This window comes from Periophthalmus magnuspinnatus, chromosome 9, assembly GCF_009829125.3.
Source record: "Periophthalmus magnuspinnatus isolate fPerMag1 chromosome 9, fPerMag1.2.pri, whole genome shotgun sequence".
NCBI lineage: Eukaryota > Metazoa > Chordata > Actinopteri > Gobiiformes > Gobiidae > Periophthalmus > Periophthalmus magnuspinnatus.
Genome location: NC_047134.1, coordinates 19,731,490 through 19,750,118, shown reverse-complemented (window position 1 = coordinate 19,750,118; position 18,629 = coordinate 19,731,490). Strand labels below are relative to the sequence as shown.

Genomic DNA, 18,629 nt, shown 5'->3' with positions numbered 1-18,629 from the left:
TGCAGGAGAGGAAACATTTTACTGGTCAGAGCAGAAGCACCGGGAGGACTGTGAAGCAGAGAGAGGGATCATCCAGTGTACCAAGATTTCACTGAATTGATTTATTTGAAACCCCATCGTTTGCAGGTTAGATTGTAAATGTGGGTTTAAAGTGTGCTCACGTGCTCAGGGGACAAAAAGGCGCGCGCTCTTGACACGGAGTTTTTACTGGAGAATTAAGGTGAGTATTAAAACTAGTTCATTATTAAGTTAGTTTTATGAGTAATTCCACTACATTTAAGAAGATGAAATAAAGTGTAGTTAGATATGTTGAAGCTTGTAAAATGCTCTTTAACAGGACTGTGCCATCAGTCAAAGGTGCCATCATCTTTTCTGTGAGATTTTAATTTTATTTTTTGGCTTTTGTATCTTTAGAAATTGTGTTTTGTTTTTTTTTAATTTATTTGCACTTAATGAAAATGAAAGTAGTCTATCTAGGTTGTCTGAAGTCTGGAGTTTTGTAAGGTTAGCTACAGTCTTAAATCTAAATCTAAAAACAACTTGTGTGACTAAAATCAACCAGTGGTGCAAGAATTACTCAATTTTGTTCCTTAGGTAAAACTACACAACAAAATGGTATTCTACAAGTATAAGTATCACATGAAAAGATAAAATTAAGCAAAAGTAAAAGTACCTGTTTAAAAATCTATTTAAAGAGTAAAAAGTAAAAGTATTTCACAGATTTTAAGGTCTAATAATGCTTTGATTGTAGTGATTTTGGTAAAGATTTGTGCTGAATTTTGTTCAACAGAAACATTTTTTATCAATCAATCTTTTAGCTGTTTTTGTTTGCTCAATTTATGAACACGTTAAAAATAAACCCCTGGCCTTTTCAGCAGGTCTCAAACTAGTCAAACTAAGTACAGATACCTGCTCTCAAGTGTAGTGAAGTAAAAGTAAAACGTATCCACTTTAAAATGTACTAATTTAATAAGTAAAGTACAAATACCTAAATACTACTTTTACTTTCTTACATTCCGCCACAGCAATTAACCATCATAATATGACACAACCTACTCTCTCTTTCTGCTTTTAATTGTGCTGAATCATATTTTTTTACATATCCTCTGCTGATGTGTCTTATTTTGTTTGTAGTTTAATGTTCAGGTTCAATGCCTTTTCAAATCTGTCCCTAAAGCAACATCATATGAGCCTATTCAGGATGTGCAACCAGGATGTAGCCACAACTCATAACCTGCATAACTGAAACCACTGTGAACTATTAACAGCACTGATATGTCCTATTGTAATATAATATAACATAATGTTAAAAATCCACTCTGTAATGTTTAATCATCTGCGATTCTCCATAGAAATGTTATTGCTTTGCCTGGGATGTTTCACAGTATGGGGTGTGACTTATCTATGTTGTATTTATTTAATTGTGAGTGTTTTTGCTGCTTAAACTGCTTGCCACTGAAGACAGACAAGCAGGTGGCTGGCCCTCCACTAGAAAAGCTACATAGCACACCTTTAAACTGTAATTATTGTACGTTAATTCATTATGAGATTCTTGGAATGAATCAAGAGAAAGCGAATACCTCTCTTACAAGTCTAAAGATTTACTGACAGAAAATGTATCGTAAATTGTCAAAATAGTATCATAATTTTCATGTTTTGTGCACATGAGATAAGTCAACGTTGCCTTGTGTTTTTGTTGGGTGCATTGCAAAGATAACTAGACCACTTTCAAAACCAGTTTGGACACTGCTGTTGCATAGCTGTAATATTAGACAGTGATATGACACCTTAGAAAGACAGAAAAAAAGTTAAACAAAAGGGTACAGTTTTGAACAAGAAAAGGGTTCCTGTGTGTCTGATATAAGCAGTAATAAAAGGGTTCCATGTGACCCCTGAGGGAGTATCGCAACCCGGTGCAAAGACCTCCATGTTCCTCCTGAGAAACTGGAGGGAAATAAACAGCACTTCCTAGAAACAAATTAAAAAAACGATTATGACGCTTGGCCACAGTGAGTGACGCTTCCGGGTTTCACAGACGCAGATCTTGTGGTTGAGTCTAGAGAAATGATGTGACGTGTTCTACATATATAGAAGAGCTTTACAATAGAGACTCAAGGGATTGGGTGATTCTACAAAAATCAGTGTTGACTGTAAACGATAAGGGGAAATATTCTGTTACTGTGGCCAAATTTCAACTTAATAAATAGAAGAAAAGCAACAACTAAAGTGATATAAAAGTGATTTAAAGTGAATAATAATAATTGTAATGTTAGGCCATTTCAAACTTGATTTTGATATTAAGGAATAAATTCGATACTCATTCCATTACCACAAGGATAAGTAAAAAAACACTCTTTCTTTAAACAATAGAATGTGATTTTTTTATTTTTTTTTAGGCCTTAATAAATAGATATTACACGATATACAGGACCAATATTTTAATGGTTAAAGTTCGAAGAAATATTAGAAACACTAGAAATAATAGCAAACATAAAGAATTTGACAAAAGGTTTTTCCCACAGTAATGTAGGCTACTATTAATTATATATTTTACATCGAAGCAATCATTTTGGGCATGTTACTCTCTTTCATTCTAGTTTATAACAGGTGGTTCATTTCAGAAGTAAACCCAATTGAGTGACCATAATCTGTTTACTTGTGAACACTTAAAGAGAGGAAGGGACACAGACTAGGTCTGTTTACAAAGGCTTGTCTGGAAACCCTATACGTACTGTAGACTATGATGTTTTTAGAGACTTATCTTATCTGCTCTTAAAGTTTTTTGCTAGCAAATTTATTGTTCACCTTCAAAATGCCATCTTTAAAATATCCAAAGTGACCTTAATTGAGGGATATAGTTAATCTGTACTGCAGTTAAAAACATTCAGGCTTAGCTTAGTTTAAACCAGTCCCAAACCTCAACATAAGATTAGAGAAAAAGATTTTGTACCATAATTTGGCTGTTGCAACACAAAGAACACCAGGAGAACATGCAATCAATATCAAAAATAAATTAGGACTTAACAGTACATAAAACCTAACACAGCACTGTGCCAGCAGAGTACAACTCTAAGGTTACAGAATGTATGTACAATAAGTGGCTCTGGCTGTGGTTATCTACAATGCAGCATATGGACAGATTAAGTACATAAATAATAGGTAAACAGACTGTAATTAAACTCAAAAGAGATGCGAGCCTAAAACAGAATAGAATATGATGGAACGTTAGCCATTGCTGCTCAAGCCTCTTCATTATCATGCTCTGTCTGGGGTTTCTAGAACTGAATAAACTAAAACATTGGTCCTTGAAATATATTTAAAAATAGACTTGTAATCTAAGTAAAGACGAGACTGACAGGTGCCATATGGCTGCACCACTGGTTGTAGCCGCACCCACTAGCCTCATTCCTGCAGCCGCTTCCTCTGGTCTCTCAGGGGGATATGTACAGATGCACCAAAGCACTGGGGGCTGCGCTACGTGAACATCTGACTCTGACTACAGTCTGCTCCCTCTGCTCCACACCAGGTCAACAAGGGCTGTTTATGGAAGCCGTAAGCAGCCGGCGGTCCCACAAACCACAGCCCTCCACAACAAATAACCAAACACCAACCAAACACATCAGCTAAACCTTGATAGCTTGATAACTTTAGCACCTGTTATAGATATTGATTTGTTGAACAATTTCTGTACCACAATTATATGTTTGTTTGTTTTTTTCCCCAGTTTTGCTCTTGTACATAGGCTATAGGCAGTTTTTTTTTTTTTAAGTTGTTAATAATTAACTGGCTCCTAAATGCTGTCTATTAACTGTCTGTTTCTCTTATCTGCAGTGACATCTCGTGCGTTTGCTGTCACTCCATTGTTGGCATCTTCTCAGCTCCCCTAGAGGCTCATGGGAAAAAAGTCTACTAAGGGGCCGGACCTTGGAGCCACTCTAGGAGCAAGGAGGGACAACTTTACAACCGCTGTGCACATTACAGTTTATCTCTACATGGCAGCTTCATCTGAGTAAACAGCAGTGGTTTATCAGCTTATTTTAAGGCACTGTGGAGTTCCGTGTGCAGCTATGGTCCTTTTGTTGGTGCTTTCAACTCTGACCTTTCACCCAGCATCACCATGCTCGACACACCCTCTGTCTTCTACATCATCCTGGAGCTTCTGATTGCAGTTTTGTCCGTTCTGGGAAATGTGCTGGTTTGCTGGGCCGTGGGTCTCAACTCCAACCTGCAGACCATCACCAACTTCTTCGTGGTGTCCCTGGCAGTGGCGGACATTGCCGTGGGGGTCCTGGCCATCCCCTTTGCCATAGTGATAAGCACGGGTTTCTGCTCTAACTTCTACGGCTGCCTGTTCATTGCCTGCTTCGTGTTGGTGCTGACACAGAGCTCCATCTTCAGTTTGCTGGCCATCGCAATCGACCGCTACATTGCCATCAAGATACCTCTCAGGTTTGTACATGTAAACTTCTCAAACGCTTCATTTTGGTACGAATGAAAAGGGTTAATACTTGATGGTCATTCTGATTCCATTATAGTAATAAAAAATAAACAAAAGAATGTAATTTTCAGTACAAAATATTGACTGAGGAACGCTTTTGTGCCACGTGCCATCAGGCTGTACTTCAGGGAGGGGGAGGGCCGTCTTAAACAATCACTTAGTCAGTGCCTTTAGCTCGTTAGCACTCCTTAGTACTTTATCTATTTATTGATTGATAATGCTTTGAGTGATTGCTACTTTTTACTCATTCAATCTTTTCAATGTCTCTTAACTCTAATTTTTATTTATGTATGCGGTGTGTTAATGTGAGCAGCAGACTTCACTGTAATTTCCCTCAGGATTAATAAAGAATCTATCTATCTATCTGTCTATCTATAGGTAGTTTCTTTAATATTAGAGTGTTAGCTAATACTAGTTCTGATATAGAGATCATTATAAAACTATCCAGAAAAAGTACAATTCTGTCCTGTTATGTGATCTGTTTCTAGTTTTGATACTGATTTTAGTACTTTTAGTGTTTGGGTATTGATTTGGGACAACCCTACATGGGAAGGGGGGCTTCATAAGAGATATCCAATAGGAAAATATATGGCTTCTTCTATTTTGAAATAAGTGACATTATTGATCGTGTTATTGTACCACATTATTGTACCACATTATCACCAATAATAAATGTTTACTAGATTTACGTTATCTTAAACCCAGCAAATGAAGAGCCTGTGTATCCACTAAAGGCAGTTTTTGTTCTTGTTTTTGAATTGTATTTGACTTAACTTGATGGATAGTTTAACCAGCATAATTGATCAGTTGTAAGACAGTGTTACAGATTAAAGATTAAACAGTGTTGTCTCATGCTGCCCGGCGGTGTAGTGGTTTGAGGCGTTGCACATATGTGGTTGTGGTAACTTTAGTCAATTTTTTTACTAGAAGATAGCAGATGTGAAACCAGTTCCTCCTCCCCTCACCTGGTCTTTGTTCAGGCTCATCTGTGGTCTCTGGTGTTATTCTGTCACGCCAAACCATAGACTGTATAAAGACGTGAACTAAAGGAGTGTGACATCACCCACAGCGTTCCAGCCAAATGAAGCTCATGGGGTCTAGCAGTTACGGGGGCGAATTTCTTTCTTTCTTTATCTTTATTTATATAGGGGAACCCAATGAGACCACTTGGACTCTCTTTTTTCATGGGCAGCTGGTTTATAATACAATAGAAGCAGAAAAACAACATTAACAACAGGTGCAGGTGTGTGCCAAGTTGCATATTAGGAATTACAGCCGTATCATAGCAACCAAAGAGCCAATCCGGAGTGAGACTGTTGAAGGTAATGCTCCTTTCCGCCCGCACCGCTGGTTTAGCACGGAGCGAGCGTTTACCAACAATGGCAATCTAACCTGTTGCTAATGCTAGCGGGAGGAACCTTGGGGAAAGAAGGCGGCTGATTTATCTGTTACTAATGTTTGTCTGTGGATTTTACGAACACAATTGCAGAATAAAGACCAAAATGATGAGCCTGACAGCAGCAGTTACGGAGAGAGGGGCAACAATATAATGTGAAATGGAGTTAGTGGAGTCAGAAGTGCTCCCATGCTACCTTCCTACTTGGAGCGCGGCAGCTAGCACGTTAGCTATGTCCATTTATATATACAGTCTATGGGTCAAACCTGGCACAGATAGCATCTAGTGGTGAAGTGTGAGAATACAACAGGAGTGGGTCAGCCATTTTAATTACAGATCCTATCTTCTGGGCCAGGAAATCTTTAAAAAAGTGTCTCTGCTGATGATTGTTGTATCAGCCTAGTAAAGGACATGTGTCTCTCTCATCAATACATTGTCAGGTCAATTGTTCCAGTAGCCCCGGAATTCCCATAAATCAATGCTGGAGAACTGGAGAAATTAGTTGGGATCCAAAAGTCTAGAGCTACACAAAATAACTCAAAAAATACATATACATACTTTATATTTAGTGGAGATATTATATGAGCTATATGTAGAAAACAGTAATAAGGCATTCATTACATTGCCTTGATTTTATATTGTCCTATCTGAGTATAAATTTAATTGTAAAAGTGGATAGGGATTTTTCATAACAAGAGACAAGACAGTGAGTGGCAGAATCATCCCAGTCAATTTGATCTCTTCATAATTGAACGTAATTGTCATTCTTCTTATCTGACTGTCCACCAGACTCTTTTTAATTACATTTTGTTTCCCGCAATAGCAACCCAAATTTTGTCCCATGTCAAGGCTGTGTCAAATCCAATCCTCCTAATGCATATGTCCTTAGTTACAATCACAATCCAGTTTAGAAAGCATTTAGCACATACCCCTTGATTAAATAAACATGACTGATGCGGTTATTCAGCGTCTCAATTTTCTCTTTCTGACGCAGCAGTGTGGTTTTTTTTTTTATGTGATAACAAGCAAGCGCAATTATTTTAGGAATCTAACTTTAAACTCAAGGTAAACAACACCACGGTTTTGTAAAGATGTAGACTAGAGATTTCTTTATCAATTTAATAAACTGACTAACTGAATAAACTGTTTTTTAACGTCCTGTTCCTATAATCGCCGGAGGACAAAATTAGCATGTAAGTTCTGTTAATACACATATTTTATACATCTACAAAACTAGCCCTTGGAAAATATTATGACTATGTGAGCAGAATCTGATTGCAAATTTTTTTGTTACCGTAGGCATCGTGCCTTATTTCTTTTGCAAAACCCTTTATCATGTTTTTATCATTCATCTACTCTATTTAGAAATTGCAGGTTTGTTTTCATACTTCTAATGCTGAAATGCGATTTGAAAATTTCTCAATAACATGTGTTCCTTATTCGTCTGTGTCAATAAAGTCTCACCATTAAACCTCATATTTCATTTCATTGACATTTGGATAAGACAGAATTGGCTCAGGTCAAATATATCCCAAAATGCCTCTCCCATAGGACAGTGTCTCTCTGGGGTAGTTAAATGAAAGTCCTGATTGCTTTTGCAGGCAATGTATCCTCACCATAACCCTAAGTACTTAAGGCTGAATTGCCCAAAATGGTCAGTTTTTGTAGCTTTGATAAACTAAGGATCAATATGTGGATGTGAAAATGAGTTAGTTGCGGGAACATAGGTACCAGAGCTTCTATTGTGTGTACACTTTCTCTCACTGTTGGGAAAAATGCTTTAACAATGTTACTAGTTGCTGAATACTCAGTCAATTTCAGATACATGGTCCAACCAAAGTGCTTAATTCTGAGCACTTAGAATATAATGCAATTGAGTTGCATTATATTATAGTGTACCAGTATACAGTTCCTCAAAATTAGTATTCTGCAAACGTATTTTCGTACATTTACTTCCCCACACTGGAGTAAATAACAGACTTATTTCTGGTCACCACTTACTTCTCCTTTTTCTTTTTTCCTTTTTTTCTGCTAAAACTCAAGCACTCAATCGATACTGTCAAATCCAAAGGTATGCAGCCCTGTAAAATTATGTTATTTGTCCATACATGGGCACTGAGGTTGTTATAGTTAGTATAGTATAGGCCTGTCTGTGTTTTCCATAATACATGTGTGCAACCAGTAGTGTAGTTTAATAGATAGGATGAGTACGTGTGGTATAACAAAATATATATTATAGTACAATGCATCCATCTTGCTCTGTGTCTTCCTATTTTACACCAACCTCTTTTATTCACACATTCACGTATTTAGGTTACGTTACTTAGGTTATTTAGGATACGAACATTTCAGACTTGACTGATTATCATTTTGTTTTCTTTCTTCTCCAAACAAACATACACCTAGGGCTAAGAGATATAGCAATAAAAACATGTATACAATCTGTTTGGCTAGTTTTTGGTGATATCAAAGTTGTCTGTAAACAGAAACAAAGTAAGGTTCAAAAAGTGGTAGTAACGGCACTAGTTGGACTGAAGGAACACAGTAGCACATTCCACACAGAGCAGTAATTAAAATAAAGAAATCCTAAACTTCTCCCTTAAGCCACAATTAATTAAAATATGAATCCAAGTATTCCTTCAAGTAAATACTGAAAATCTGTTAATGTTTATTCACAGTGACCTATAAAACTAACAGAGAACTTACAGTGGTCCTTCCTGTTTCTGTCCTGCTTGGTTCTCCCTTCATTGTTTTTTGCATCAGATCGTAGGGGGCTGTTTATGGACTTTAACCCTTTGCACTTTAACTTCCCAAGAATGTGATTCACCAAGTTAAATATCTCAGCTGCTCTCCCACAGTGCAGAACCGCCAGGACCAAAATAGACTGTTCAGTACCACACAAATGATGTTGGGATGTCAACACCAGCATTTATTGCACATTTTCACAATTTTGTATTTAAAACAGTAAATATGCATTAATTTGAGCATTATTCAGTTGTCAATTTAAAGTACATTATGTATCTTTTCTGCTTCTTTCTGTGGAAATGTTATTGCTTTGCCTGGAATTACCCACAGTATGACTAATTATCCATCTCCATGGAGACAAGCAAGTGATGGGAGCACCTCTCCACAGATATAAATGCATGTTATTTTTATCAATGAAAACACATACACAAATATATACAAAATTTATAAGTTTAATGCTTTACTTCAGAACATTCCAGGCAAAAGAACATCTCTATGGTAGCAGATCATCCACCAGAAAGGTTTAGTGCACCTTTAACTATAAGCATACCAAACAAGTACCAAAAGTTGAAATAGTAAAATCATTGCTGTTGGATATGCTGTATCATTATCAGATTGTGGTTGAAGACGGCATTTACCCTGAATTGGTCGGCCTAAATACCTGTTCCTTAGTGATATGCTCTAATGTCATAGCAGGACATACCTGAGTGACTCTTGCTGCATGTATATTCAATTATAGAATGTATACTTTGGGATAGTTGAGGTGAATATATCAGAACCTCCTCCCAGCATTAGGCCTATGTGACTCCTGGCATGTGCATTTGTCCTGTACTCCTTAAACTCAAAATGATTTCATATCCTTCAGACTGATTGATTAACTCGTTGTGAATATTTTTAACACATACTTTAAAAACAAACAATCGACTGGCTCTAGTCCATCCAGGTTTCCTCCACAACATCCTCATCAGTGCATCCTGGTTGTTATTGCTTATGACATGTATTCAAAAACTAGCAAGATTAAGACAGTTTGTAACCACCAGATTTTGATTCAATTAAAAAAAGGCAAGGCAAGTTTATTTGTATAGCACAATTCATACACAAAGTAATTCAAAGTGCTTTACAGAATAAAAAAGACATTAAAATCACACAAATCAAAACATAAATAATAACAAATAATCATCATAAAATTAACATTAAAACAGAAGAGTGGAGAATAAAAAACAGAATAAAATACTTTCATTCCAAACAAAGGGGATTTTTATCTTTATGATTAAGATTGATTGAATGTGTTGCTAGGTTTCACTTTGATTAGCCTTAATAAAACATTTTTTGACATTTTAACCATGTTACTTCATCCAAACCATACATAGAGTTGTATTTTGCTGCATACTTAGAATGTACACAGTTTGAATTTTCCCAGGATTGTTGCCTCACAGGTAGTGGTACTGTGTTCCCTTTGCTGCCAGTAGTTGGTGACCTGCTCCAGATCACAGTATGGGGACCACTGAAGCTGGGAAATAATGTATGGTTGTTTGATTGAGGCAAATTAAAATGTAATGTACAATGTAACCCAGTTCCCTACAGTGATTCTTTTTGTATATTTCCAGATACAACAGTTTGGTGACGGGACAGCGTGCACGGGGCATCATCGCCATCTGCTGGTTGCTTTCTATAATAATCGGTCTGACTCCCATGATGGGTTGGCACGAGCCTGAAGAGAGCGAGCCCCATTTACCTCCAGAGCTCCTCTGTCCTCCCGGATACATGAACTGCTTCTTTGAGTCTGTGGTTGATATGAGCTACATGGTCTACTTCAATTTCTTCGGCTGTGTTTTGGTGCCATTGTTGCTCATGTTGGGCATTTACCTGTGCATCTTCATGGCAGCGCGGTACCAGCTTAAACTAATCGAGCTAAAAGTGGTTCATGGTGAGAAATCACGCTCTACGCTGCAAAAGGAGGTCCAAGCTGCTAAATCTCTTGCAATTATTGTAGGATTATTTGCAGTTTGTTGGCTTCCCTTACACATAATCAACTGTTTTACTTTATTTTGTCCCGATTGTGACCGGCCACCTGGTTGGATCTTATACTTTGCCATTCTCCTCTCCCATGGCAACTCTGTGGTCAACCCATTTATCTATGCTTACCGCATCCGAGAGTTTAGACTAACGTTTCACAAAATTATTCACCGTCATATCCTGGGTAAAAAGGAGCAAATTGAGAGCAGAGTTAGCCATCGCATGTCCATTCATCATAGCATCAGTGACTCTATCAGACTCAAGACAAATGGACTAAGCTTAGACGTATTTACAGAACCCAGTAGTAATGGGAATAACTGCGAGTGCTTGTATCAATGTCATGGCCCAGTGACACCTCTAGGGGGCGGTCTTGTTTCAGTGGCACACTCGCCTTTGTCCATCATCATCTCTTCCCATTGTCCTAAAGCCAACATATGTTCCATAAGAAGCGTGAGTCAAATACAAGTGAATCAGCTCTTAAAAAACACAGAAGAGCCTGTTTCTGAAATTACAGAGGACAGGCAAATGTCATTTACCCATAATGCATCACTGCTGGATGTGAATAGGCAAGACTGACCTGGAGACTGGATCATCATGACATATGCAAGAGGGGACATTTTGAGGACATTAAGAAACAATGTTGAATCAAGACCAAAATTGTGGTTGAAAGTTTGCAAAATTCCATCTTGTTCCTTTTGTGATTCTCAGAGAAGTGTCGTATTCATAGATGAATAATAATGGTGTCTACTTGGATGATACAGGTCTAAGGGAAAACTGCCTTTACCCTGCTTCCTACCAAAAATTAACCAGATGTGATCTAAAAGGAGCTGGACAACAGGACTGGGAGCACTAGAGGAATTGTTTTAACTTTGTGGACAAACCTTTCAATGTCATCGTTGGAGCCTACAATGAATTATTGGATTTATATTTATGATTTCAGATTTGCTCCAGGTACTGGTTTATGAAACTTCAAACTATTTTCTAAGATCACCCTGGCAAATATGGTTCAAATAATTTTATGTTGAAAAATGTACAAAAACTGTTAAAACGTAATGACGTGATTACAGAGTTTACTTTCAGGGATAAATGTTTTTATCTGCACAAATAAACAGTTGTCTCGCACTGTTCACTGCCCACAAAGGCATCAACATGGACAATGGTCTCTAATTTGTTTTTGTTTAGATTTTTTTTTTGTAGATTTTGCATTCTTCACCCTTTGTATTGCACAGCTGCAGATACAGTGGTCTTTGTGGAGTATCCATGCCAAATTGTGAAAGCAAAACATACAGTGTAGTCCACACAATCACAAACATCTGCTGTTAATGAAAATTGTCATTGCTCTATATAACTTTTCTGATGGAAGGTCCGCCACATATTTTTTTCCATGGAGATGTTATTGCTGTGCCTGAAATGTTCCACAGTATGTTACTGAACTTCAGTCGATCTCCATGGAGACAAGTAAATAGCACCGCCAAGTTACTGGTCTGATCTGTGACTTGTACCAAGCATGAATGCATACAGGTGCCAAACCCCCCTCCAGAAAGTTACATATGATTCACAATAAAAATGTATTATTTGCATCCACATAAGGACCGTCGCTAAACCTAATTCCAGTGAGAATTCCTAAATAATAATCCATGTTTTCACTGATAGACACATATGTTTCCATTTATCAAACAAAACCACTAAACTGTTTCTTATTGGAATACCCAAATGAGTTGAAGATCTTCAGATGTTCTTTGTTTTATTGTTAATATTATTTTAATCTTTTATCACGATTCCCAAAAGTCTTCAAGTTTCAGCCTTCAGTCTAGAAAGTCTTAAGCGCTTTTTCAAAAGACATCAAATATATTTACATGTCCTCAATTAATTTTCGTCATGTCAAAGTTCAAAGCAAGATGTGGCCTGTACTTTATTTACTTTACAGTAAATACAACACATCATTTTATTATTTAAGGTTATTGTATATATTTTTTTTGTTTTTACCCTGGCCTTATCTCATCTCAAAGAATTATCATTGGGTGCTCAAGCTAAGTTGAATACTGTGACAGACCTATGGCGCCATCTAAAGACCAAAAATTAGAACGTTTCAATGTTTAATGTCAACTCTTGCATATTCATTCACATTTCTTGGGTCATATTTTTCCTTTTATTTAATAACCCAGCCACAATTAATTTAATTTAATGCCATGCCACAATTATTTGCCATTTCAAAGAATGGAGTTAAAACCTGGTTATTTTATTCTGACAGTGTAAATTGTGATCTACAAGGCATTTTTACACTCTTACACCAGTAAACCTTTATGTGAAATCTCTATGTGAACTCCATGGATACAAAGACGACCAACCAAGTTCACTTCGGTCTTTAAAATACTCCAGGTTTTGTTTAAAGGGTCTAGATCTTGTGAAATAGAAACACAGGAGGTGTGTCTTTGTGTGTACAGCCGCTTTTATAACAGGAGCTGGTGGAGTGACTGGTACCTCCATCGTAAACTATAGACTCACTCACTGTGGCCTCAGACGAGAGATGTTTGTTACCGTTCTTTTTGGGGGTATGTATAACTTTTCTTTAGTTTTTTTTGGTATATGGTGAGAGTATTGCATTATTTTAAAGGAACATTGTGTAACTTATGAGGGGGTGAGAGATTTTTATTTTTTATTATCCATCCATCCATCCATCCATTTTCTTCCGCTTATCCGGGGCCGGGTCGCGGGGGCAGCAGTCTAAGCAGGGACTCCCAGACTTCCCTCACCCCGGACACGTCCTCCAGCTCCTCCGGTGGGACCCCAAGGCGTTCCCAGGCCAGCCGAGAGACATAGTCCCTCCAGCGTGTCCTGGGTCTTCCCCGGGGCCTCCTCCCGGTGGGACATGCCCAGAACACCTCCCTAGGGAGGCGTCCAGGAGGCATCCTGAGCAGATGCCCGAGCCACCTCAGCTGGTTCCTCTCAACGTGTAGGAGCAGCGGCTCTACTCCGAGCTCCTCCCGTGTGACCGAGCTCCTCACCCTATCCCTAAGGGTGCGCCCGGCCACTCTGCGGAGGAAGCCCATTTCAGCCGCTTGTATCCGCGATCTTGTCCTTTCGGTCATTACCCAAAGCTCATGACCATAGGTGAGGGTAGGAACGTAGATTGACCGGTAAATCGAGAGCTTCGCCTTCCGGCTCAGCTCCTTCTTTACCACAACGGACCGATACAGCGACCGCATCACTGCAGACGCTGCACCAATCCGCCTGTCAATCTCACGCTCCATCCTTCCCTCACTCGTGAACAAGACCCTGAGATACTTGAACTCCTCCACTTGGGGCAGAGACTCACCACCCACCCGGAGAGAGCAAACCACCTTTTTCTGGTCGAGAACCATGGCCTCGGATTTGGAGGAGCTGATTCTCATCCCAGCCGCTTCACACTCGGCTGCAAACCGCCCCAGTGCCTGCTGCAGGTCCTGGCTTGAAGAAGCCATCAGGACAACATCATCTGCAAACAGCAGAGATGAAATCCTGTGGTTCCCAAACCAGGCCCCCTCCGGCCCCTGGCTGCGCCTAGAAATTCTGTCCATAAATATAATGAACAGAACCGGTGACAAAGGGCAGCCCTGGCGGAGTCCAACATGCACTGGGAACAGGTCTGACTTACTGCCGGCAATGCGAACACAGCTCCTGCTCCGGTCATACAGGGACCGGACAGCCCTTAGCAAAGAGCCCCGGACCCCATACTCCCAGAGCACCCCCCAAAGGACACCACGAGGGACACGGTCGAATGCCTTCTCCAGATCCACAAAACACATGTGGACTGGTTGGGCATACTCCCATGAGCCCTCGAGGACCCGATGGAGAGTATAGAGCTGGTCCAGTGTTCCACGACCAGGACGAAAACCACACTGCTCCTCCTGAATCCGAGGTTCGACTATCGGTCGGATTCTCCTCTCCAGTACCCTGGAATAGACCTTACCGGGAAGGCTGAGGAGTGTGATTCCCCTGTAATTGGAACACACCCTCCGGTCCCCCTTCTTATACAGAGGGACCACCACCCCGGTCTGCAATTCCACAGGTACTGTCCCCGACCGCCACGCGATGTTGCAGAGACGTGTCAGCCAAGACAGTCCCACAACATCCAGAGACTTGAGGTACTCAGGACGGATCTCATCCACCCCCGGAGCCTTGCCACCGAGGAGCTTGCCAACCACCTCAGTGACTTCAGCCAGGGTGATGGACGAGTCCGCCTCTGGGTCCCCAGTTTCTGCTTCCTCCTCGGAAGACGTGACAGTGGGATTGAGGAGATCCTCAAAGTATTCCTTCCACCGCCCGACAACATCCCCAGTCGAGGTCAGCAGCTCTCCACCCGCACTGTAAACAGTGTTGGTGAAGCACTGCTTTCCCCTCCTGAGGCGTCGGACGGTTTGCCAGAATCTCTTTGAGGCCGTCCGATAGTCCTCCTCCATGGCCTCCCCGAACTCCTCCCAACCCCGAGTTTTTGCCTCTGTGACTGCCCGAGCCGCGGCACGCTTGGCCTGCCGGTACTCATCAGCTGCCTCAGGAGTCCCACGAGCCAACAAGGCTCGATAGGACTCCTTCTTCAGCTTGACGGCATCCCTTACTTCCGGTGTCCACCACCGGGTTCGGGGATTGCCGCCGCGACAAGCACCACAGACCTTACGACCACAGCTACGAGCAGCCGCATCAACAATAGCAGTGGAGAACATGGCCCACTCGGAGTCCATGTCTCCAACCTCCCCCGGGATCAGGGAGAAGCTCTCCCGGAGGTGGGAGTTGAAGACCCCCCTGACGGAGGGCTCCGCCAGACGTTCCCAGCAGACCCTCACAATACGCTTGGGCCTGCCAGGTCTGTCCGGCTTCCTCCTCCGCCAGCGGATCCAACTCACCACCAGGTGGTGATCAGTTGACAGCTCAGCCCCTCTCTTCACCCGAGTGTCCAAGACACGCGGTCGGAGGTCAGATGACACGACAACAAAGTCGATCATCGACCTCCGACCTAGAGTGTCCTGGTGCCACGTGCACCAATGGACACCCTTGTGCTCGAACATGGTGTTTGTTATGGACAAGCTGTGGCTAGCACAGAAGTCCAATAACAAAACACCACTCGGGTTCAGATCGGGGAGGCCGTTCCTCCCAATCACGCCCCCCCAAGTGTCACTGTCGTTACCCACATGGGCGTTGAAGTCCCCCAGGAGAACAACGGAGTCCCCGGTTGGTGCACTGTCTAGTACCCCTCCCAGGGACTCCAAGAAGGCCGGGTACTCTGCACTGCTGTTTGGCCCGTAGGCCGACACAACAGTGAGAGACCTGTCCCCGACCCGAAGGCGCAGGGACGCGACCCTCTCGTTCACCGGAGTGAACCCCAACACGCAGCGGCTGAGCTGTGGGGCAATGAGCAAGCCCACACCAGCTCGCCGCCGCTCCCCGCGGGCAACGCCAGAGAAATGGAGAGTCCAACCCCTCTCAAGAAGATGGGTTCCAGAGCCCAAGCTGTGCGTGGAGGTGAGGCTGACTATATCTAGCCGGTAATGCTCAACCTCCCGCACAAGCTCAGGCTCCTTCCCCCCCAGCGAGGTGACATTCCATGTCCCCAGAGCTAGTCTCCATGTCCGGAGATCCGGTCGTCGAGGTCCCCGCCTTCGACTGCTACCCGGATCTCTCCGCACCCGCCCCTCATGGCTCCTCCCGCAGGTGGTGGGTCCACGGGAGGACGGCCCCACGTCGTTTCTTCGGGCTGGGCCCGACCGGGCCCCGTGGGGAAAGGCCCGGCCACCAGGCGCTCGCTGCCGAGCACCCACCCCAGGCCTGGCTCCAGGGTGGGGCCCCGGTAACGCCAGTCCGGGTGACGTATTTTTTATTATATTATACTTTATTATTATTTATTTTGTATTTATTTATTTCATTTTTTTTTCTCCACAGTATAGTTCATATGTTTAAAAACTAGTTTTTTAAACATATTAGTTATGTTATATATACAAATTAGCCTGGTGGAGTCTACTCTGTGTATTTCTATGGAGATATTTATGTTCAGTGCCATATTTTAGAATGTTCCAGGCAAAGCAACAAAATCTCTATTGCACATGTGTCAAACTCAAGGCTCGTGGGCCAAATGCAGCCCTCCACATCATTTTATGTGGCCCTTGACAGGGTAAATTAAAAGGTATGATAGTCTTAAGATCTCAATTTATCAGGAAGTACACAGTTACACAGCCATATTTTTACATCTAGGCAAATGTATATGCAATATTTGTAACTTGAATAGGTAATAAATACAGAAACAGTTAATTAACAAGTTATAAAATTAGTTAGATTTATTTTACATTTGGCCTTTTGAGAGCAGCCATTTTGCTGATGTGGCCCTTGTGAAAATGTGTTCGACACCCCTGCTCTATTGAGACAACCAGGTGACAGGCCCTCCTCTAGAAAAGCTACATAGTGCACCTTTAAGTATAAGCAAGACAATATTTTATCATGTAAGAATAGAAAAGGATCAAATTAATCTCATTTTAACGTCATTTTTAAACTTTACTATTTCATCTTGATTGAAATTTTGTAAGTACTGTGTATCTATGAATTACATGTAGACATTTACATACTGACTGTTTCCCTCTAATGCCTTTTGGTCCTTAATGGGTTAATTTTGGCAGATGACAGAATGGAGCTGTTTAACACTGACTGTAAACTCATTCACTTCATCCATGATCTGAAGCTCAGGTGTGGGCTGGATTCTGAAGGTAACATTTATATTACGATGAAATGAGTTTGTCTGTTAGATGATCCTGGGTGTTTTCACAGATCATGTGGATTTAATGGACCACAGCGGGACAGTGATGAAACTGGAGGGGAGAGAGCGGAGTCTGGACCGCGCCAGTGCTCTGCTCAAAGACCGGCAAAAATACATCCTTGTACGAGTCTGCAGTGAGTGTCTGATCTATACAAATACTCTGATATGTATATGGTAGTGTTTTTACTCTGCTCCATAGCAACAAGGACATTTTACATTCATTGTGTGCCCATCATTGTAAGACTTCCAAAGTTAGAAGGTGTACCTCAAGTCTCACAGGTGTGGAACTTTAGCCTTTTCCAAAATTACTGAGAAGAATTTTTGTATCTAATTCAAGTCTATATATTTTAACTGCAGATATTATCAAACCCAGCAGTACAAAACCAGTTGGAAATGCAAAGTCAACAAGGTCTTAAGACTTTAACGAGTACTAAACCAGGATTTGAACCAGTATTAACGGTGTAAACCAGGGTACAATATCTCAACTAATATTAGAGAGGGAATATTACTCTCCTTGTAAACATAAACACGGGTTTTTAGAGTCGTGGATGCTTATCACAAACAAATAGTGGGTTTGCTTTGCCATGTTTTTGTATTGCATTACAATAAGTCCTCTCTTCTTCTGCCCAGATGCCCCATACAGTGATAATGTGTGATCTAAATACTAAATGGCTCATATGAATGTGAGACAAAACAATTGTCTGTCATTGTCCAATAACTAACTCACCATGATCCAGATCCAAAGCTAATTAGTATTTATTCTTTTTTCTGATTTTGTAGGAGGGGCTGATGGGGAGTGTAAATATGTTCCTCTATTGACCAAAACCCAGAGACAATCAGAGTTTACAGGTGAATACCATTATATTTTAGCAATAAATCAGGACACTGTGCTCATTTAACTATGAAGCAAAACTTACAATGACGATATTAGACAAATCAGAAGTGGTAGACAAGTAGGCCTAAATCATACTGTGGTGTGTATTTATGTATATTTTTAATGCAGAGCTGTTGAGGAAACTGTCCACTGACCAAAAGACACTGGGGCGAAGAGGACGGAGACATGTGTCCCTTAAACCAACAAACAGGAACAAAAACAACACACTTTGTTTTCTGAAATAAAATGTTTCAACTCAAGGCTTAGATCTGGTCATCTATGGTTTTACTTAGTTGTAGGATTAGTAGAAAAATACTTGAGT

At 40.9% G+C, this 18,629-nt stretch overlaps 2 protein-coding genes across 2 annotated transcripts; both read left to right on the top strand.

Annotated features, from left to right (window-relative positions):
- Positions 1-41: 41 nt before the first annotated feature.
- Positions 42-11,801, top strand: adora2aa (adenosine A2a receptor a). The gene is made up of 3 exons (XM_033973393.2): positions 42-220; positions 3,832-4,449; positions 10,247-11,801. The coding sequence occupies exons 2-3, from the start codon at positions 4,118-4,120 to the stop codon at positions 11,229-11,231; spliced, it is 1,317 nt and encodes a 438-aa protein (XP_033829284.1). The 5' UTR covers positions 42-220; positions 3,832-4,117; the 3' UTR covers positions 11,232-11,801.
- A 5,488-nt stretch (positions 11,802-17,289) lies between these two features.
- Positions 17,290-18,507, top strand: LOC117376137 (uncharacterized; the record flags this gene model as incomplete). The annotated part of the gene is made up of 4 exons (XM_055224233.1): positions 17,290-17,383; positions 17,445-17,567; positions 18,214-18,282; positions 18,437-18,507. Coding segments are annotated over 4 exons (357 nt in total), but the record flags the coding sequence as incomplete, so codon positions are not given.
- Positions 18,508-18,629: the final 122 nt, after the last annotated feature.

Coding starts and splice junctions, on each gene's coding strand:
- adora2aa (XM_033973393.2), top strand. CDS start 4,118: ATGCTCGACACACCCTCTGTCTTCTACATCATCCTGGAGCTTCTGATT. Junction 4,450..10,246: donor GCCATCAAGATACCTCTCAG/GTTTGTACATGT, acceptor GTATATTTCCAG/ATACAACAGTTTGGTGACGG.